This window comes from Staurois parvus, unplaced genomic scaffold (genome assembly GCF_062004578.1).
Source record: "Staurois parvus isolate SC_StPar_1 unplaced genomic scaffold, SC_StPar_1.0 ptg000147l, whole genome shotgun sequence".
In the NCBI taxonomy this organism is placed as follows: domain Eukaryota; kingdom Metazoa; phylum Chordata; class Amphibia; order Anura; family Ranidae; genus Staurois; species Staurois parvus.
In genome coordinates this window covers 3,270,575-3,292,761 of record NW_028317943.1, presented here as the reverse complement: position 1 = coordinate 3,292,761, position 22,187 = coordinate 3,270,575, and the positions used below count along the sequence as shown (strand labels likewise).

General features: G+C 42.2%; 1 protein-coding gene across 2 annotated transcripts in view; it reads right to left on the bottom strand.

Annotated features, from left to right (window-relative positions):
* The window catches only part of PNPLA8 (patatin like domain 8, phospholipase A2), an 80,998-nt gene that overhangs the window by 21,596 nt on the left and 37,215 nt on the right, over positions 1-22,187 (bottom strand). For both annotated transcript variants that reach the window (XM_089673967.1, XM_089673966.1), the window contains exon 8: positions 10,506-10,700. In XM_089673967.1, coding sequence (XP_089530093.1) covers positions 10,506-10,700 — 195 coding nt within the window. The remainder of the gene's footprint in view (positions 1-10,505; positions 10,701-22,187) is intronic.

The window sequence follows — 22,187 nt, the reverse complement described above, 5'->3', positions numbered from 1 at the left end:
GTGATGTTTTTATCTCTGGATCATTTAGCAGTGTTCGGTTTTTTGTCCTATAACCACTTACTTGACTCCAGGGCCATCTCAAGCATTCTCTACTTTCCAAATCATACAGGTTCATCTCTCTCAAATATAGTCACCAAATTCTACTAAAATACCAAAACATTCCACATATTAAGTATAGGATGCCTGTATTTGAATTTTCAGGTGTCTCATGTGAAGTGTAAATTGATTCTATTATGACAAAAGTGTTTGATTCTGTGGAATAGCATTATATGCAGGAGGTGCTTTGTAGATTTGGCTCGAAATTAATAACTAGATTAATTATAGTGCTCTAAGCTCAGAGCTTGAATTAGGGTCAACAGTTTTCTTTTTGAACCCTTTTCTATATCACTAAATGTAAGTGGAAGCCATGCGACAGGGCTGTCCTCTTCCTCCATTTGACATGCCTTAGGGTACTTTGTACAAGGGAAATTAGAAGAACATGTATCTCTATAGGCTTACAACCTACTAATCTATCTAGCTGACCTACAACTGTCCCTTGATTCTATTTTCTTAATCATTGAATAATCAGGCGAGCAGTCTGTATTAAGTGTTAACAACAATAGTTTTTTGCCCATTAAACTCTGAAGTGGTAAACTTTACTTTTTGCCATTTAAGATTTCTTTTCTAATTGTGACTGTGAATACCCATTATTTCCCAATAACAAGTCAGAGCTGTCAATAATTAGCACCAAATTGCAGTAGGTTCCCTTGGGTCAGGATGAGTTTTGAATTCTTCATAACTAGGCCTACAGATATTTGCAACTTTAACAAGTCACTACCAGACCTATCATTCTCTACAGAGCTGATACAAGATAAACAGAAAAGGTTCTTAATTTTTATTCAAATGTTCTGCTGCCCTGAGTCCTATTTTAGGTCTCAGGGATATATAATATGACTTTTTAAAAATAGCACTTGGCTACCATGCACAGCTACAACAGATTTTGTACTCTCCAGTTTTAGTAAAATAACCCCATACTCTACATATAAAAAAGGGAGGCACATTTCTGGCTCAAAATGTGCATTTTTTTTAGATTGGAATAAAGCATAAGTCAAGGTTTCTCAACCAGGGTTCCGTGAAACCCAAAGGTTCCTACAGAGATAGTTAAGGGTTCCTCGAGCAATGAGCAATGTGTGCCTCACAGATAAGTTCCCACTGACACACTTATCTGTTTAGCCATCTCTAACGTGGTAATTCTTCCCATAACCACAAGTATAAGGAGCATTCTTCCCAACGACCATCACACTAATGTATCATGGGTCATAGATATAGTCATTTTCAGCAGGAATTCCCTGAGACCAGAAAGTTATTTCAAGGGTTCCTCTGTGTTGAAAAGGTTGAGAAAGGCTGGCATAAGTGGAGGTGATCTGGTATCGGCGAACAGGAGCCAAGTGGTATCAACTGAATTTAGTTTAGTGTAAAAATTAAAAGGATTTCGCTAGCTGCAGCAATCATAATTGAGAAAGAAAACACTCTCATGCCATACTGGTAATTTTGTTTTGTTAATGGTCTGTTCTAATGGCTTTAGAATTTAGATATTGGTCCATTAAAAAAATTATGTATAAAGATGGGGGTCTACTATGCGAGATGGGAAAAATCTGGATTGAAAGCGAAATATAGGAAGGTATAATTTAGGATGATAGATAACGTCCTCTTGCTTTACTAGAAAAGAGTGGGTGAGAATGCAGAGGGGAAGGAGGGGGGGGGGTTGGGAAATGGGGGGGGAGGGCTGGGAGAGGAAATAGTTTTTATAGAGGGAAATGTAGAAATGTCTGAGATATTTATGTGTGTTTTTTTATGGAAATTTGTAATATGAAAAATCCACAAATATTTAAATTAAAAAAAAAAAAAATTATGTAAATAAGAATGATATAGGATTTCCTAAAAAAAATGAATTCATGTTAATATAAATAATATATAGATCTTGTATTTACAATGGAATTTGTTAAAATATTCTGAGACAATTCTTTGTTCTCATAAAATTTGGTAGTGCAGAGCAAACAAAATGGCAAGAATTCCAAACAAAGCTGTGTTTGTTGCCAAGCAGTTATCTTTCAATCGGCCCTGTACTTTATTTTCACATAAATGTTTATCAGGCTTATTTATTAGGGTAACATACAGCAACCAACTACCAATCACCTTGTCTTATGCTGACTGCTCTAGACTCGATTTACTACAAAGTTTTATGAAATATACACAGATTTTTCAAAAACATCAGAAAAACATCATAAAAGTGTATTACAACATTCTTGCCCAAATTTATTTATTTATTTATTTATCGTGTTTATATAGCGCCAAAGGGTTTGCTCAGCGCTGTACAATAGGGGGGGACAATACATGAAACAGAACAGTAACATCAAACAGTACACAAGGGGTTAGAGGGCCCTACTCTTTCGAGCTTACAATCTAGGAGGGAGGGGGTAGAGGCACCGGAGGAAGCGGCTGTGGGGGATGAAGTGGTAGGAGGAGGGAAGGGCAGCGGCTGTTAGGTGAGGGTGGGGTAGGCTTCCCTGAAGAGGTGGGTTTTCAGGGAGCGCCTGAAGGTGAGGAGGGACGGTGACAGTCTGATGGATTGGGGTAGTGAGTTCCAGAGGATGGGGGAGGACCTGGAGAAGTCTTGCAGTCGTGCGTGGGAGGAGGAGACCAGGGAGCAAGATAGAAGAAGGTCCTGTGAAGAGCGAAGGGTACGGGTAGGGTGGTACCTGGGGATCAGATCGGTGAGGTAGTTAGGGGCAGTGTTGTGAATGGCCTTATAGGTCAGGGTGAGCAATTTGAATTTAATGCGTTGGGCAATGGGGAGCCAGTGGAGGGAGAGGCAGAGGGGGGTGGCAGAGGTGGAGCGGCTGGTGAGGTGGATGAGTCTGGCCGCTGAGTTCAGGATGGTCTGAAGCGGGGAGAGCCTGCACTGGGGTAGGCCGGTGAGGAGGGAGTTGCAGTAGTCCAGGCGTGAGATAATCAGGGAGTGTACTAGTAGTTTAGTGGTGTCTGGGGTAAGGAAGGAACGTATCCTGGCGATGTTCCGGAGGTGGAGCCTGCATGTGTTTGTGAGAGATTCGATATGAGGTTGAAAGGAAAGGTTTGAGTCCAGAATGACGCCAAGGACCTTGGCTTGCTGGGCGGGATTGATGGTGGTGTTGTTGGTAGTGATGGAAAGGATGGGGGGGGGGGCGCGGGCTGGGGGGAAGATGAGAAGCTCGGTTTTGGAGAGGTTGAGTTTGAGGAAATTGAGCGACATCCAGTCAGAGATGTCGTTTAGGAGGTGAGTGATGCGGGCGGAGAATGAGGGGGTGAGGTGAGGGGTGGATAGGTAGATTTGAGTATCATCAGCATAGAGGTGGTAATTGAAGCCGTGGGAGTGTATGAGTTTGCCAAGGGAGGAGGTGTAGATGGAGAAGAGAAGGGGTCCAAGGACAGAGCCCTGGGGGACCCCAACAGAGAGGGGGAGAGAAGGGGAGGTGGCACCATTGTAGGTGACACTGAAGGAGCGTTGGGATAGATAGGACGAGAACCAGGAGAGAGCGGTGTCTCTGATGCCAAGGGAGAGTAGTTTATTAAGGAGGAGGGGGTGGTCGACTGTGTCAAAGGCCGCAGAGAGGTCTAGGAGGAGGAGGACAGAGTAGTCGCCTTTGGCTTTGGCGGTTAGTAGATCATTGGTGATTTTGAGGAGGGCAGTTTCGGTGGAGTGTAGGGGACGGAAGCCGGACTGTAGTGGGTCAAGGAGGTTGTTGTCATCTAGGTGGGCGCTTAGGCGATCGAAGACCAAGCGCTCAAGGAGCTTGGAAGTGAGTGGCAGCAGGGAAATTGGTCTGAGGTTGTTGAGGTCAGTGGGGTCCAGAGAGGGCTTTTTGAGTATGGGGGTGATGTGCGCATGTTTTAGGGGGGAGGGGAATACGCCAGTAGAGAGGGAGAGATTAAAGATGTGGGTAAGGGAGCGGATGAGGGAAGAGGGGGGTGACCGGAGGAGTTGAGAGGGGATAGGGTCCAGGGGGCAGGTAGTGAGACGGGCTTCTGAGAAGACTCTGCTGACTTCCTCAGTGGTAGTAGGGCTGAAGGAGTGCAGTGATGGGGGGGTTACGGTAGGCAGGGCCTTGGGTGTGGTGGGGGGCAGTGCCGTTGCGAGGTCAGAGGAGGGGAGAGATGAGGGGGTGATAGAAGGGGGGAGGCTAGATGGGGAGGTAGATTGCAAGTTGACTATGTCCTTGCGGATAGCGTCAATCTTGCTGTGGAGGTGAGTGGCAATCTCGTGGGCGGTAAGTGAGGTACTGAGTGGAGGAAGGGGGGGAGAGAGCAGGGAGTTGAAGGTGGAGAAGAGTCGGCGAGGGCAGGTGGAGAGGGTGTTAATCAGGTTAACAAAGTAGGCCTGCTTGGCGGCGTGGAGGGAGGAGGTGTAGGTGAGGAAGGCAGATTTGTAGAGGGAGAATGTATGAGGGGACCTGGTTTTGCGCCATAGTCTCTCCAGCGCACGACTGCGGCGTTTGAGGCATTTAGTGTGGTCGTTCTGCCAGGGTTGGAGTGGTCTGGGTTTAATGTTGCGTGTGGTTAGGGGTGCCAGAGAGTCTAGTGTAGCTGATAGTGAGTCGTTGTACGTGGAGGTGGCTAGGTCAGGACATGACAGTGGAAGGATGCTGTCGTGTAGGCGGTCGGCAGCCGAGTGGAGGGGGGCCGGGTGCAGGTTGCGGAGGTTGCGGCTGGTGATGGTTTGGCGCACTGGGGGGGGGGAGTTGGGGGAAGGGGAGGTGGAGAACGTGAGGAGGTGGTGGTCGGAGAGAGGGAAGGGTGTGTTAGAGAACTGGTTGAGGGTACAGAGGTGGGAAAAGACGAGGTCCAGGGTGTTCCCATTGATGTGGGTGGAGGATTGGGTGTGTTGTGTGAGCGCGAAGGAGGAGGTTAGGTGGAGGAGTTGGGAGGTAGCTGGGGTGTTGTCATTGATGGGGATGTTGAAGTCCCCGAGGATGATGGTCGGTAGCTCAGAGGAGAGGAAGAAGGGAAGCCAGGCGGCGAAGTCATCCAGGAAGTGGGCCAAATACCACCTTTTTATGTAATGTAATTTGGGTATAAAAGCCTAAAGTATATTTATCACTTAATGCAATTTGGTAATTAAATTTGGTGACAACCACATATCAAAATGATGAGAAGATCCAGAGACAGTATCAGCTGAAATTATATGAAATTCTAGCTTTCTGTATCTTGGGTCTGTTCCTCCCATCTTCAGCACTATGATCAGTGAGGCTAGCCATCACAATAAAGGACCAACAAGGAGGTGCCAGTGGGTAAAGCATGAAAAGTAGAGGCTTGTATTTACATTTCAGCTGACTGTTAATCTGGATCATTATGACATGTGGGTTTCACTGAAGGTAAATTGCCTGAGTTGACAGATTGACTTTACAGTTCCTAAAATATAATGATACATATGATAAGATTGCCATTATAAGAATGAATAGTTTCCAGTATATAGCAAAATATGTTTTAGTATACAATAAAAAAAGGCAGGTGTCCAGATGACTACATTGCAAGTGAATCAAATTCATTCCTGTATAGACTGCGCCACACAAATTCAGAACTGTAAAAACCTTTAAAAATAATTTGGAGTAATTTATCATGGAAAGGATTATGGGTTGTAAACGAAATGTGTTTATTACACTCATCTCCATGGCATCCTTTTTGAGATATATTGTGGTACCATTCAGGGGCGTATCTGCCCCGAGGCAAACAAGGCATCTGCCTTGGGCAGCACTTTTCAGGGGGGAGGCACCACCCCCAGGCAGAAGGGACCAGTGCTGTCACTGCAAAGGGCTGTGCTTGGCCAGGGGGGCGTGCTCGGACGGGTTCGTGTGTGTGCTCAGCGGCGAGGAGACAGAGAACCTGTCAGCTATGGAGCCGGCTGGAGAGGGGGCCGGGTGGCACAGAGGACATTTCATTTCTCTCTATGCTCTATGTGCCGCCTGTCACCCCCCATATCCATCTCCTGCATACGGTCAGCTCCTGTATGCTCCCCCACGGCTGCCCCCCCCAGCACTGCAGGGGATCTGTCAGCATATGCAGTCCCAGTGCTGACAGTTCCCTTCCCCTCACACAGACGGGAGAGGAGAGAGAAAGCTGTCCCTGCTCCTCCCGCCCTGTCCTCCTGTGTCTGCCCTGCCCACACTTCCAGCCAGCCTTGTGTATTCTTTCCCCCTTCCCCCTCTCTCTCTCTCTCCCTCTCTCCTCTCTCTTCCCTCTCTTCTCCCTCCTCTCTCATCTCTGTTCATTTTGGATCTGTTTATTCATCTACAGATCAAAAGGGATTAACTTTGATCTGCAGATGAAGTCAGTTAACCACTTGCTATCCTGAAGATTTACCCCCCTTCCTGACCAGGCCATTTTTTGCGTTATGGCGCTGCGTTACTTTAACTGATGATTGCGCGGTCATCCAATGCTACACCAAATGAAATTTACGTCATTTTTTCCCACGAATTGAGCTTTCTTTTGGTGGTATTTGATCATCTGTGCGGTTTTTATTTTTTGCGCTATAAACAAAAAAATCCTGACAGTTTGACTTTTTGCCATTAAACATGCCCAGTAAAAAAATCAATTTTGTCATAAATTTAGGCCAAAATGTATTCTGCTACATCTTTTCTAAAAAAAATCCCAATATATGTAAATTAATTGGTTTACGTGAAAGTTATAGCGTTTACAAATGGCGGTATAGATACTGGAATTTTTTTTTTTTTTACTAGTAATGGCGGCAATCTGTGACTCATAGCGGGGCTGCAGTGGATATTCTGACTTGGTGTCACTGACATCCCCAGTGATACCAATATAGTGATCAGTGCTAAACCCCCCCCCCCCCCCCCAAAAAAAAAACAAAAAACACACATAAGCACTTACACTGTACTAATGGCATTGGGCAGGATGGGGTTAACATGAGGGGCAATCAAAGGGTTAACTGTGTACAGGGAGTGTTTTACTAGGGGACCGCGTCAGTGTGCTTCACTGTAAGCACACTGCTTTGGATGGCTGTGCCTGAGCTGACAGGGAGGAGGACTGTTAGTAAACAAAACCATCCTCCTCCCCATCGGAGATGCTCAGTAATCACCGGCCGGGACCCAGTGATTGACAGCGAATGGCGGCACAAGTAGGGAACCTGCCCCCTACCCAGAAATGCAAATTCATGTATATATGCAAGCGATTTTGTGCACCCCTGCCACCCTGTAGCAGTATATCTGCTATAGGATGGTGGGAAAGCGGTTAAAGTAACCTAACAAGTAAGGAAAAAAAAAACTGCTTTTTTTTTTTCATTAAATGTTCCTCTGTTTAACCCCTTATTAACCCTTAGTTTACACTGATTAGCCCTAATTAACTCCTTATTCTCCTCCATTCAATTATTATTTTCCTGCTCATTTTTTTGTTTCTATTTTATTAACTAATACGATTTAAACTTTTTTTTTTATTTTTTGTTTGTTTTGTTCCTTAATATTTTTACTCCTTTAACATACATTTGAAATTTTCACATTTAAAAAAAGCACAAAATTGAAAAACCCCACTTTATTTCATTTGTGAATAACTTTGCAATGCTGTGTACCAGAATCATAATTTTATTTTTAAACCAACAATGCTGAAAAAAGAATAAGCGTGTCTTGTTATGTTTGTTTATGGATTGCGAAAAAAAAATTGTTGCAAGACAATATTCACAAAAAGAAAGCCTTATTCGTCTCTGAACACAATATATTGTTACATTTTTATCTTAAGTAATGACAAAGTTATTGCTGAAAACAGGCCCATAGCAGAAATGTAAAAATTGCTCTGGTCCATAAGGGATGAACAGGTGAGAGAGCCGAAGTGGTTAAAGTGTTACTAAACCCAGGACCCTGCATCCACTATATCTGGTCTCCTATAGTACACAGAACATGGAACTACAAATAAAATAGTAAATATAAACTGCTAAATACTTTTTCTCAGAAGTTAGAGCAGTCTTGTGGCTTCTATCAGTGTTCAGCCCAGCACCAGCTAAAGCTGGTAGGAGGATTTTTCTTTCTGCTCTAGGAGGATGGCCCTGTACTGATCACATGCACTGTCCCAAGAAAAAAAAAAACCTCTCTAGCAATACACACCAAACTGAACATGTGCAAATGCCTTCAGTTCAGTCTGTCTTATCAGGAGATAAGAGGTGGTCGCTTGAAAAAGGGGAGGAACAGAGAAGAAAGGATCAAAACGGCTTTTTTACACAATGCAGAGGATTAACCGCTTAGGTTCCACAGTGACTATAACAAGCATTCTTTACTACATATACAGGTTGATTTTACTGTTGTGGGTTTAGTAACACTTTAATGGTTGTCAAACTGAGTTAATATGCAGATTTCAATAAAGAGCTTAGAGGAAAAGTGCACAGTTTGGATATAAATAATAACATGGGTAGGTTGGATCAGCTGAGATCTCAGCCTGTCAAGCCAACTAAGGCATTATGGGAGATCTCCTAGCCTTGGTTGCAAATAGTTGCGAATCAAACTCTAAAACCCATAAAATTAACTAATTCTATTTATGTCAGCCAATGATAAACTCCAAGGCCTGATAAGCATACTGTACGTCTTCCTATTATTTAAAAACTAAAGACAAGAACTAGTGATCAGAAAAAAAAAAAACGTAAAACAGAATAAGAGTACCTGTACAAAAAAGAGGGGAAATTAAACTATGAAACTCTGGTACAAATGGCTCCAAGAAGACCACTGGCACTAAACCATACCATGCTTGTGAGCCAGGGATGAATATATGGGGCTGCTCTCATGGGCATTAACCAATTCAATAACAGGCAATTTTACACCTTCCTGCCCAGGCCAGTTTTCAGGTTTCAGCGCTCTCACACTTTGAATGACAATTGCGCGGTCATACAACATTGTACCCAAACTAAAATTTTATCATTTTCTTCACACAACTAGAGCTTTCTTTTGGTGGTATTTAATCACCGCTGAGGTTTTTATTTTTTGCTAAATTAACAAAAAAAGACCAAAAAGTTTGAAAAAAAACCACAAGTTTTTCTTTGTATCTGTTATAAAAGTTTGCACATAAATAATTGTTCTTCATAAATTTAGGCCGAGATGTATTCTGCTACATGTCTTTGGTGAAAATAACCCAAATTAGGATGTATTTTGTAGTTTGTAGGAAAGTTATAGAGTTCACAAACTATGGTATAGATCTGAATATTAATCAATCCTGAAGTACTGACAGCCAATCTAATTTCTTGAGGTCCAAGAATGTCAGAACAGTACAGATATCCCCAAATGACCCCTTTTTGCAAAGTAGACAGTCCGATGTACTTCATAAGAGACATGGCAAGTTTTTTGAAGTTGTATTTTTTTTGTCATTTTTCGGAAAATGAAAAAATTAAAAAAATTAGTTTCACTATTTTTTTTTTTACATATTGTCACCAGTGCAGTACAGCATCATCATATAACTGGCATGGCGGTGATCAGGGACACTGACTGGTGACAGTATGAAAAACAAATATATATATATATATATATATATATTTTTTTTTTTTTTTATATTATTTTTTTTCTTTTTTTTAAGATTTTTTTTTCATATTTCACTATGACCAAAGTAGTACAATGTTACCATAGTAACATTGTACTACTTTGGGGAAGTGATCAGTATTTATTTTTTTTTTTTTTACACAAATTTGCTTATAGCAAAGAATTACTTTGCTATAAGCAAGCATTTACCTGAATGACATCGATTCATTCAGGGGTTTATTTGTGCTTAGCTGTGATTTGGCCACAGCTAATCACATGACATGTGCATGTGATTAGCTGTAACCATTCACAGCTAGACACTAGTATACAATGGATGGCATGAATGAAGCCATCCATTGTATACAACTGTCATGTGACCTACTGTGATTGGTCACAGCAGGTCACATGGTACCGGCAACAGGGGCTGATACTCAGATCTGTCATCGGCTGTGTCCGAGGTACACGGCCGGTGACAGATCGCGCCACTGCGCGGCTCTGCAGGAGCGCAATCTGCGCATGTGCAGGAGGATGCCATATGGCGTCCACCCGGAACGCTGATGACATTTGCCGGCTGCCATTCGGCCATAGGGCGGGTGGCAAATGGTTAAAGACTGTGATGCACTGAAGAGAAACAGGCGTTGCTCTATGAAGGGTAACAAGGCTCTCTTTTGTTTGGGAACCTGAGAAAGTGAAGCCACAGGGCACAATACTCTGTTCCTCAGTAATGGTTTTTATTAGTGTCAATGCTCTTAAACTACAGTCGTATCATTCCAATTCAGATTTCTTTTTTATTTTATTGGATTGGGTCAATCACAGGCTAGAGAGCAATAATAATGTATCAGGGCTGTGTCTGACGAGATTATCAAACAACCTACGGGCACAAAGCTGTACTCAGTAAATTTCACACACAGACCTCTATGACACAGTGGAACCATCTTTCGGTAAAAGAATACACTAAATAACCTGGATGGAAGTCACACTGACCTGATGCAGATCATTTCCAAGTACATACTCCTGGAAGTACCCAGGTGCTGCTGAAGATGCTCGAATAGCTTGCCACAGGTTATACTGACACCCTCCTAAGTAATGCGATTTAATGCCCGGAAAATGGTTATAATTTCTGAACACAAATGCTTTTGGAGGTATTCCCGTATTAACGATGGTGCTCACAGCAGCAACCTAGAACAACAAAAAAAAAAGAACACAACATAAAATGTAATATAACAAAACTCTACAGAAGCCATAGGTCTCCTGCATGGAACAAATTTATTAACATTTTTGCTCTGCTCTTAAAGGCAGGCTTACTAAAATGTCACAAATTAACAGCTTAATTAACTAAATTGGCAAAGATGCTGGAGGAAAATTTTGGCTCGGAGCTGATAATTCAACGATGGTTCAAAGTTTGACTGAAAATCCCCAAGGAAATAATGTAGGAAGAGATATTTCTAAAATGGACTTCACTACTGTCAGTGCACTTTATAATAGGCACTATTAGATAGATCTGTTCAATGTTTGCACTAATATTTGAGTGATTTAAGTGCAGTGTCCAGCAATCTGGTGATCATAGGCCGGTGGAAGCAAAAACTGGGCATGTGACAGCCAGGTGTTTAATACGATTCACTAAAAAAAAAAAAAATACTTCGGCTCGGTTAACAATGCCTAGAAGTAAAGCCGGTGGACAACAGATGGAAAATCAGATGCTTTTTTTAGCATGTGTCCTTAAAAAAGGTCAAACTCTGTATCACTGTACAGAAATCTGAAAATGCACAGTTAGTTAAAGTGCATCTAAACCCAAAAGCATAAATAAAATATATTGCCGCTTACCAGTCCCTATATGTGGTGGCTGTGTTAGTTTTCTTTTTCCCTTTATTTTCCTCTGCTAATCCTGCAAATAACATACTTTCTCTCCCTTCATGTCTACACTTTTTTTCTGCATTGTATCTATAGGGCAGCCATGGTTGTCACACAGGCCTAAGTTGAAACATGTCTTCCTTTGTCCATCATCATTACATGGTGGATTGATGGGACTAGTAGTTTACACAATAAAGACAAGGTTCACTGAGCTTTTGTAAAAGCTGACAAAAACTACAAAGAAAAAGCTTTGGATGCCTCTATAGAATTCAATCAAAATACAAATAAGCAAAAAAGGCAAAAAAAAAGTCTGGAAAAAAAACAAAGAACTTAAACTTTTTTTAGTTTTGGATAAAATGTGGAAGATTTTAAGGTTTTTTTTTATTGCTGTTTGCTTTCTTGCTGAAAAGATTCACTCTCTACTTGTCTTAAAGCAGTAGTAAACTTGTACCTACAGGTAAGCTTATAATAAAGCTTACCTGTACTGTAAATAAAAGGAATATCTCCTAAATGTGCGCCGTTTAGGAGATATTCACCATTTCTGCAGTCTGTGACATCACTGGTGCATGCGCCCTGCACTCTGAACGGATGACATACTGATACATGGCCGTGGCTCCTGTGTGCATGTGCGGGAGTGAAGTCATCGCGGCTCAGCCAATCGGAACCCAGAAGGAAGACTGGGTAAAGATGGAAGCCCTGTCAGCCTGCCACTGGAGAGCTTCATTTTAAGGCAAGTCTTTCACACTACCTTAATGCAATGCATACTAGCACATTATGACATTTAGTTGCAGGGACTTTACTACCATTTTAAAGTGTTACTAAACCTACAACAGTAAAATTAGTCTGTATATGCAGTAAAGCAAACTTGTTATACTCACTGTGTAACCTAAGGGGTTAATCCTCTGCATTGTGTAAAATGGATGTTTGATCCTGTCTTCTCTGATCCTACCCTTCTTCTACTGTCCCCAATCCATTTCCTGATAGAACAGAGCCTTGGGGGCACGTTACACATGCTCAGTTTGGTGTGTATTGCTAGAGAGTTTTTTTTTTCTTGGGAGAGTGGATGTGATCAGCGGAGGGCCAATCAGCACTGTCCAGACAGAGGGTCAGGGGTATGCAGCCTCACAGGACAATCAGAGGAGAATCAAAACTTCTCCTACAAGCTTTAACCAGTGCTCTGCTGGACACTGATAGAAGTCACAAGACTGCTCTAACTGCTGATGAGAAAAGGTATTTAGCAGTTTATATTTACTGAAATAAATGCACTTTCATGTTCTGTGTACTGTGGGAGACCAGATATAGTGAATGCAGGGTCCTGGGTTTAGTAACACTTTACTGACTAGTGATGAGCTTAACATGATGATATATAATACCCAAGCTCAGTTGCTCACACGGCTTGTGGCTGGAAACTGATGGTGTTCAGGCTGAATTGTCCCCACACTTTGCCCAAGTAATCCAAAATACAATAAAGCCAGCACGGTGTAATCCGTAAAAGGAAGCTGCTTTATTGGTTACATGTACTGATAAGAGTGTTTTTCATGTAGCAAATAAAGAATCTTCATTTTACAGAATACACACAGTGCAAACTGTACTATACTTTGGATTCCTTAGACAGTGATGAGCTAAGATTTAAGGCAAGCCGATGGGTAACTGTCACACGATAGCAAGCTGCTGGCCCAGTAAGCTGTGGCCAGGGTATTCCCCATCCCACAATCTCACATTACGAAGGGGAAGGTTTGCTGGTGATATTAGTGACTTAATATGGCCACATGACCATACTTGGTTAATGTTATTGACCAAATATTACCATGTGGCTATATTACCCCAATGATGTCACCACAACTCCCACCCCTTCGTTAAGTGCAAGTGTGGGGCAGAGAATTCTACATCTGCAGCAGCCTGCTATCATGTGACAGTTACCCATCGGTTTGCCCTAAACCTTAGCTCACCATCACTGAAGGGGATTTATCAATGGAACAGAAAAAGAAGGAACATCCAGATTTGTAAGGAGGTTGATGGTTACTCATGCTCTGGTGAGAGCTGTCTAAGAGGGGGATTACCTCTTACTTTGGGGTTTTTTTCATTATTGTTTTTGTTGTAGCTTTGAGAGAAGAAGTAAAGTTGACCCTCTCCAATGCGATGCAGAACATGTCCTAATTAAGGACAATGTTTTGGCTATAGATATACTTTAAGACATACACTATATTGCTAAAAGTATTGGGACACTCTTGCAAATCATTGGATTCAGGTGTTCCAACTGCCACAGGTGTATAAAATCAAGCACCTAGGCATGCAGACTGCTTCTACAAACATTTGTGAAAGAATGGGTTGCTTTCAGGAGCTCAGTGAATTCAAGCGTAGTACCATGATAGGTTACCACCCGTGCAATAAGTCCATCCGTGAAATTTACCTGCTACTAAATATTCTACGGTCAACTGTTAGTGGTATTATAACAAAATGGAAGCAACTGGGAACAACAGCAACTCAGCCACCAAGTGGTAGGCCACGTAAAATGACAGAGCGGGGTCAGCGCATGCTGAAGCGAATAGTGCGCAGAAGTCGCCAACTGTCTGCAGAGTCAACAGCTAAAGACTTACAAACTTTGTGTGATCTTCAGATTAGCACAACAACAGTGCATAGAGAGCTTCATGGAAGGGGTTTCCATGGCCAAGCAGCTGCATCCAGGCCTTACATCACCAAGCGCAATGCAAAGCGTCGGATGCAGTGGTGTAAAGCACACCGCCATTGGACTCTAGAGCAGTGGAGGCAAGTTCTCTGGAGTGACGAATCACGCTTCTCTGTCTAGCAATCTGATGGACGTATCTGGGTTTGGCAGTTGCCAGGAGAACGGTACTTTCCTGACTGCATTGTGCCAAGTGTAAATTTTGGTGGAGGGGGGATTATGGTGTGGGATTATTTTTCAGGGGTTGGGCTTGGTCTCTTAAGGCGTCAGCATACCAAGACATTTTGGACAATTTCATGCTCCCAACTTTGTGGGAACAGTTTGGGTATGGCCCCTACCTGTTCCAAAATGACTGCACACCAGTGCACAAAGCAAGGTCCATAAAGACATGGATGAGCAAGTTTGGGGTAGAGGAACTTGACTGGCCTGCACAGAGTCCTGACCTCAACCCCAGGCCTTCTCGACATCAGTGCCTTACTTCACAAATGTGCTTCTGGAAGAATGGTCAAATATTCCCATAGATGCACTCCTAAACTTTGTGGACAGCCTTCCCAAAAGTGTTAAAGCGGTTATAGCTGCAAAGGTTGGGCCAACTCAATACTGAACTCTACGGACTAAGACTTTGATGGCATTGAAGTTCATGTACGTGTAAAGGAAGGCGTCCCAATACTTTTGGCAATATAGAGTTTCATACTTTAAAGGTACTGGCAAAGGTATAGAATGTTTGCTTCCATGTACAGATTGTAATGATGAGTCTGCATGGAGACAGCCATAATTGCTCCTGTTATATGCAAGCTCTGCTACCTGGTCATGTCTTGCTTTACCTGCTGTCCCATTGCATGTCTAGCAGACAAGGTCTGGCAGACTGAAAAACAACAGGCCTTCAGCAGTCTCAAATGACAAAATGACATGGAACATCCACAATGCTTCTGGCAACCACCGACCATGTGATCTTTTATCCTAAGCTTTAGATCATATAAAGAAACGAAGGAGAAGCATTTCTTATTCATGGCAATTTTCCACTAAAAATAATAATGTGATTTAAAAATTATGACGTGCCTTTTTGATTCCTTTTAAGCGTGAAATGTAATTATAGGTGCACTTCAAGTAAATGACAGGTTGCTCACACTGCTGACCATTTACACTAACTGTATACAAAGACTCGGAAACAGGAATTCACATAATAATCCAGCATTTCCTGTTGGAAAGCTTCACTTAACTTGGGATCTTTTGGAAACAGTAGCAAGACTCATCAAGAACTTTTTTTCCAGTGGCAAACACAGCGTGCCTGACATTCAGAAAAACAGTATGTCTGGTGCCTCCGTCAATCGAATTACTATTTTGCAATGCAACATTTTATAAAGTGGCCTTTGTATTTTACAGAATCCTAGCAGCATTACATCAGCACTTGATAAAGCAGAACATAGCAGTGAATAAACTCCCCAGCCCACAGTTGTATTATGCTAACTGAATAATTGATCTACTTAATGGTAAGTGATGCTTTTCAAAGCTGGAAAACAACCTTCTGTCACAAAAAGCCTTTTCTGAACAAACTTAGCAGAAATATTCAGTTTTTAAATTCTTGATGCTAAACTCTGGTATCCTCTGACAAGAAATGTAACATTAGTTATATTTACCAGTGTAATTTTGTATTTAAGACCTAGCACTAGTAGCCATACAGGGAAGTAGCATTACGTATCAAATACTTTGAAGAATTTTCTGGCTTTCACAAGTCACTTTACAAAGTGACTATTGAATGAATTCAGCAGACATCCATTATTCACCAATATTTAATTTGTTAGTCATTGCCCTACATTACCAAATGGAAAGACATTTTTGAATGGCTACTAAAAAGGGTAGAAAATCACATTTCCTTGCACAAATCATTACAAAAATGTTTTGACTTTTAAATACTTCAATCATATGAACACAATTGGATAACGCCAAACAAATACTCTAGTCTACTACATCTGAATGAAATAAATACAATGTCTATACAAAGACTGAAAAATGCAATCACATGCAACAAATGAAAATAATCAATGAACACTAGCAAAGCCACAAACAACTGAACAGCATTAATTTGTGCTCTTTTTTTTTTTCCATTAAAATGGTTGTAAACCTCAGACATGAAATATGAACAAAGCATATTCCTCTATAGCAGTGGTCTCTAAACTGCGTCCCTTTTCTTGCCTCTGTCATTCGGGGAGCTATTACTTCCACTGATACCAACAAAGAGACACCACTTCTTCCACTGGCACCAACTATAGGGCATTTTTCCTTCTACTGATACAAATGATGGGGCACAATTCCTCTTACTGATATTAACAATTTGGTACTATTCCACCAACTAATACCACGTATGGGGCACTGTTCCTTCCTCTGATATCAATGATGGGGTACTCTTCATCCCACTGACACCAATGATGGGGCACTATTCCTCCCCCTGACACCTATTATGGAGAATTATTCCTCCCACTGTCACCAATGATGGGGCACTATCATCCCACTGACACCAGTGATGGGACACAATTCCTCCTACTGACACCAATGATGGGGCAATATTCCACCCACTAATACCAACAATGGGGCACTGTTCCTCCAACGAATACAAAAGACTGGACACTATTCCTCCTACCACTGACTACAAGCACCATGTAATTTTTTTTACTCCTACTGACGCTGGGACATTTTCTAATCCCACTGGCCACTCTGGCCCTTCTAAAGTCTGAAGGACAGTAAACTTGTCCTTTGTTTAGAAAGTTTGGAGACCCTGCTCTATAGTGTGTACTTGTCTCAGTTAAGATCACTGAATGTCATTTCTGTCTACTACTTCGTTCCTCTGCTATCAGCATAAATCACTTCTCACAAGTTTTTCGGACACCAAAAAAATGGTGACAGGGGAGTGTGTCTCCTCCCTCAAATAAGCTGTCAGAGCGCTCTACACTGAGCTCCGCTGAGTGTAATTTCAGCTCCCCTTTCTTCTGAACTCTCAGACAAGTGTATAAATTCAGCACTTGAACAGATGTAGAAAAGAGAAGACTGCAGATAACAAGCACAATTTGTCTCGGAGGATTTGTTTCATCACTGTATATCAGTGGCATTAAATAAGTAAATCATATAACAAAATGATAATATATTGCAGCTTTCCAGTCCTTAGATGTGGTAGCTACATTAATATTCCTTTTTCGGGCTTTTGTGATCCTTTAATTTTCACCTGTTATCCTGCCAGAAGCATACTTCCTGTCCTAGGGTGGTGGCTGTACCCGTTCACTCCAATGGATTTATGGACAGACCATCGTTGTAACTAGTCTGGACCTCACATGGAGGGGAGTGGTGGATTAGTAGTTTAAGTCAACATTGTTTGCTCTGTTCAGCTCAAAAAAAGTGACAATGACACTGCATTTCTGGAAAGCTCAACTACTACTTTCTGTAGACAGTAAAGACTTTTTTGCTTCAAGCTAGGCGTACATAGAGCGAAATTCGGCTGGTTCAGTGAAGATCGGTTGAATTTCAATCAATATGTGGCCATTGCATTTGAACAGAAGTCAATTTACCAATTGACTTCTTTTCAACTGCCCTGTCAGATAAAAGCTAATTGATCAGCACTGCAGGCAATATTTTGACAGCAGGGAAGTCTCTCTACTGTCAGAATATAATAGCACAGCAGGGAAAATTTCCCCATTTACCTTGAATGTGTGATGGGGAAACTGGGGCAGTTATTTTCATTCAATGCTTGGATTGAATGCAAAAATAAAAAAAAATGGTCCATGCACAACAAGCCTTACAAACTCCATGTTTCAAGGATCGCCGCTTTCAGACCTTGCCGGGTCCTGGTATATTCAACAAGATTTAGGGAAAGTGAAACCACTTCTTTCTCTTGTTTGTCTTGCATGACTATACAATTTTGTGTGAAGGTGCAATGACATACATAGATGAGCAGATATACAAAAACAAACAACTTGATGCATTTTGTACAATGCCCGATTGCAAGGAATGTATTTTTTGTACTTTTTCTTTCCCTGAAAAATGAAAAGAAAGGCAACCACCACACGAATGGCCCAGTAAGCTGCAATAGATTACATTTTCTGTTCTTGGGTTTAGATGCTCTTTCAAAGCTAGTGCACAAACACAAGTCAAAGGCACAAACAAGGTTTGAATATGTCATCATTTTGTGAGGGGTCAGTTGTAGAGGACAGAGGGAGAGAGAGAGGGGGGGAGAGAGAGATGGGGGAGAGGGAAGGGAGGGGGGGAGAGAGGGGGAAATAGGGAGGGGGAGAGAGGAGAGATAGAGGGGGAGAGAGAAATAGGGAGGGAGGGAGAGGGAGGGGAGAGAGAGGGGGGGAGGAGAGAGAGAGAGGGGGGAGAGAAAAATGGAAGAGGGAGAAAAATAGGGAGGGAGAGAGGGGGGAGAGAAAGAGAGAGAGGGGGGAGAGGGGGGAAGAGAGAGGGGGGAGAGAGAGGGGGGAAGAGAGGGGGGGAAGAGAGAGAGGGGGGGAGAGAGGGGGGGCGAGAGAGAGAGGGAGAGGGGGAGAAATAGGGAGAGAGTGAGTGAGAGAGGGGGGGGAGACAGAGAGAAATAGGGGAAGGGGAGAGTGAGGGGGAGAAAGAGAGGGAGATAAAGAAAAATGGGGGGAAATAGGGGAGAGAGGGAGAAAGGGGGCAAGATAGAGGGGGAAGAGAGAGAGGGGGGGAGAGAGGGGAGAGAGAGGGGGGAGGGAGGGAGGGGGGAGAGATGGGGAAGAGAGAGAGGGAGTGGAGAGAGAGGGGGGGAAGAGAGAGAGGGAGAGAAAGAAAGAGGGGGTGAAAGAGAAATGGAAGAGGGAGAGGGGGGAGAAAGAGTGATGGAGAGAAAGGGAGAGAAAGAAAGAAAGAGGGGGAGAGAAAGAAAGAGAGAGGGGGAGAGAAAGAAAGAGAGAAGGGGAGAGAAATAGGGGAGGGAGAGTGATGGGGAGAAAGGGGGAGAGAAAGAAAGAGAGGGGGGGAGAGGGGAAGGGGGAGCAAGAGAGAGGGAGGGAGGGGGGAGAGAGAGAGAGAGGGGGGAGAGAGGGGGAGGAGGAGAGAGGGGGAGGAGGAGAGAGGGGAGGAGGAGAGAGGGGAGGAGGAGAGGGAGGGGGAGAGAGAGGGGGAGAGAGAGGGGGGAGAGAGAGGGGAGGAGGAGAGAGGGGAGAGAGGGAGGAGGAGAGAGGGGAGAGAGGGAGGAGGAGAGAGGGGGGGGGAGAGAGAGAGAGAGAGAGAGACAGACAGAGACTATTTGTGTTTACAGAGAGGAGACCTGTTTGCAACCTGGATCTCACTGAAAGTCTTGCTTGACTAAAATGTACCTGCCTGGTTAGCCTGCCTATTTTGCATGCTGACTATGTGTTGAAGCTAACCACATTTGCGCTTCTGTGTTAAGACTCTGTGTTGCGCTGATAAGAAGCTGCACCTATTTTTGTTTGAGCTGAAGCCTGTTTGTGTTTGCTGCCAACTAAAGTGAATTTTAAATTTAGAACTGTCTGATGAATGCCTGTTTTCCCCTCTCCACAATAAATGCAAGTGCCCATTGTTCTATTCCATTCATCGCATTCTATTCCAAATTCAAACACCACAATTTACATTGGACAAAAACGTTTCACAAACTGAAGTAAAACAAAATTATATACAGTTGTGCTCAAAAGTTTGTACACCCTCATGAATATTTGGCATTTCTATTGAAATTATGACTATTCATGCGAAAAATCTGTCTTTAATTTAAGGATAGTGATAATATGAAGCGGTTTATCATCACATAGTTGTTTGGCTCCTTTTTAAATTATAATGATAACATAAATGGCCATGATCAAAAGTTTACATACCCTGGAATGTTTGACCTTGGTACAGACACACAAGGTGACACACACAGGTTAAAACGTCAATTAAAGGTTAATTTCCTACATAAGTGACTTTTTAAATTGCATTTAGTCTATTTATAAATAGTCAGTGGGCGTCTTAGCTCTCCTGTGGATGCATTGAGCAGGATAGATACTGAGCCATGGGGAGCAGAAAAGAACTGTCAAAAGACCTGCATAACAAGATAATCGAACTTTAAAAAGAAGGAAAAGGATATAAAAAGATATCCAAAGCCTTGAATATACCAATCAGTACGGTTTGATCACTTACTAAGTGGAAAGTTTGGGGATCTCTTGATATCAAGATAAGGTAAGATAGGCCAAGAAAGATTGCAGCCACAATTGCCAGAAGATTTGTTTGGGATACAAAGAAAAACCCACAGGTAACCTCAGGAGAAATACAGGCTTCTCTTTATAAAGTTCCAATACCATGTTATGCAGGTCTTCTTTTCTGCTCCCTATGGCTCAGTATCTAGCCTGCTTAGTGCATTCATATGAGAGCTAACAAACTCATTGACTATTTATACACAGACACTAATTGCAATGTGAAAAGTCACAGATGTAGGAATGTAACCATTAATTGCCATTTTAGCCACTGCGTGTCACCTTTTGTGTCTGTACCAAAGTCAAACATTCCAGGTCAGGGCTATGGGTGATTTCTGTTGTTATGATTTCAAAAGGAGACAAGCAACTATATGATCAATTGATCACTATCCTCAAATAAAAGACAGTTTTTTGGCATGATCAGTCATATTTGCAATATAAATGCCAAAATTTCACAATTTCAGGGTATGCAAACTTTTGAGCACAACTGTTCTAAGCAGTAACCCACAAATTGCTGTGCATTGTGTTCCCAAAAAAAGGGGCAGATGTGGTTGGGCAGTTTGGAAAACCAATCAAAATGACAGAGCAGCTTTAATATGCATGTGTTACTGCACCAGAACAGTGTAAACCTGGCCTAAGGGTAAATACATATTCTTTTACATTCAGAATTTGTTTACTAGGGTAAATTCTTAAGGAACACTGAAGTGGTATTAGATCCAAAACCAAAAATGTTATATATTGCAGCTTACTGATCCTTAGATGTGTTGGCTGAATTAATTTCCTTTTTTTGGGCTTTTCCCCTCTGTTTTCAGCTGGTGATTAGTAACACACCTCCTGTATTAGAGTGCCCCCTGTGACGATTGCGGTGTCAGACCCCAGCCCTTCTCACCAAACTCGTGACTGAAGGACTAGGCAATCTAAAACCGCGCTGTCACATGCGTAACAATGCAACGCCCAGCTGCGCCCTGCACACAGATTTTCCAGCTAATAAACCACAATCTGTGTACCGGCAGCCTGGGAGCGATTGTTACTGGGTCAGGTTAATTACGCAATTAACCCTTCACACTGCCACCACCTCCTTTTTGTACAGAGAAAGAGGAAACTCGGCAATATTAGCAACAACACTATGATGTTTGAATAATCGTTTGTATACACAATGTCACCGCGGACAGATGTATGCAGACGTTTAAAACACACAGTAGCGCTCTTCAGAGACAGGGGTTCTTAGTTTACATTAAAGAGCTTTAGAAACAGTTCAACACTTTTCAGATAATAGGATTTATTACTAAAAAAAAGTCAAAAAGTGCAATAATATTTACAGAAAAAGATGTAGCATATATATATATATATATATACATATACATATATACACATACACATATATATATATATATATATATATATATATATATATATATATATATATATATATATATATATATATATATATATATATATATATATATACACACACACACACACATATATATATATATATAAAAATACAGAAAGCAATAACACAGCAAAGAGATAACAGAAAGGAATTTAGAGAGATAAAGTACTTGCCAAAAGTCCTGGGTTAAGCAGCTTTCAAGTTTCAGAGCAAAAGGGTCCCTTATCTCCCAAAGTTGGTTCCGATGTTAAAAGGGAGGATTCTTCAACTTCAACCCGACCTACTCAACTTAACTCCAAACATAACTGCTTCAAGGAGACACCCTGCTGAGTTCCTAGAAAAGCTGAGAACCAATTGCCTCATTTGGGGAGGGTGTTGGAGGCGGAGACCCCAGCTAGAACCAAAATCCCTCCCAGCTTATATCATGACCCATAACTTACCCTCGTTGCATGTAGCAGCCTAGCTACTAGTAGATTAATATGCAGAAGCATCTGCTGAACGTCTAGATAAGAAATATGACATACCTGCTTGAGACGATTAAGGAG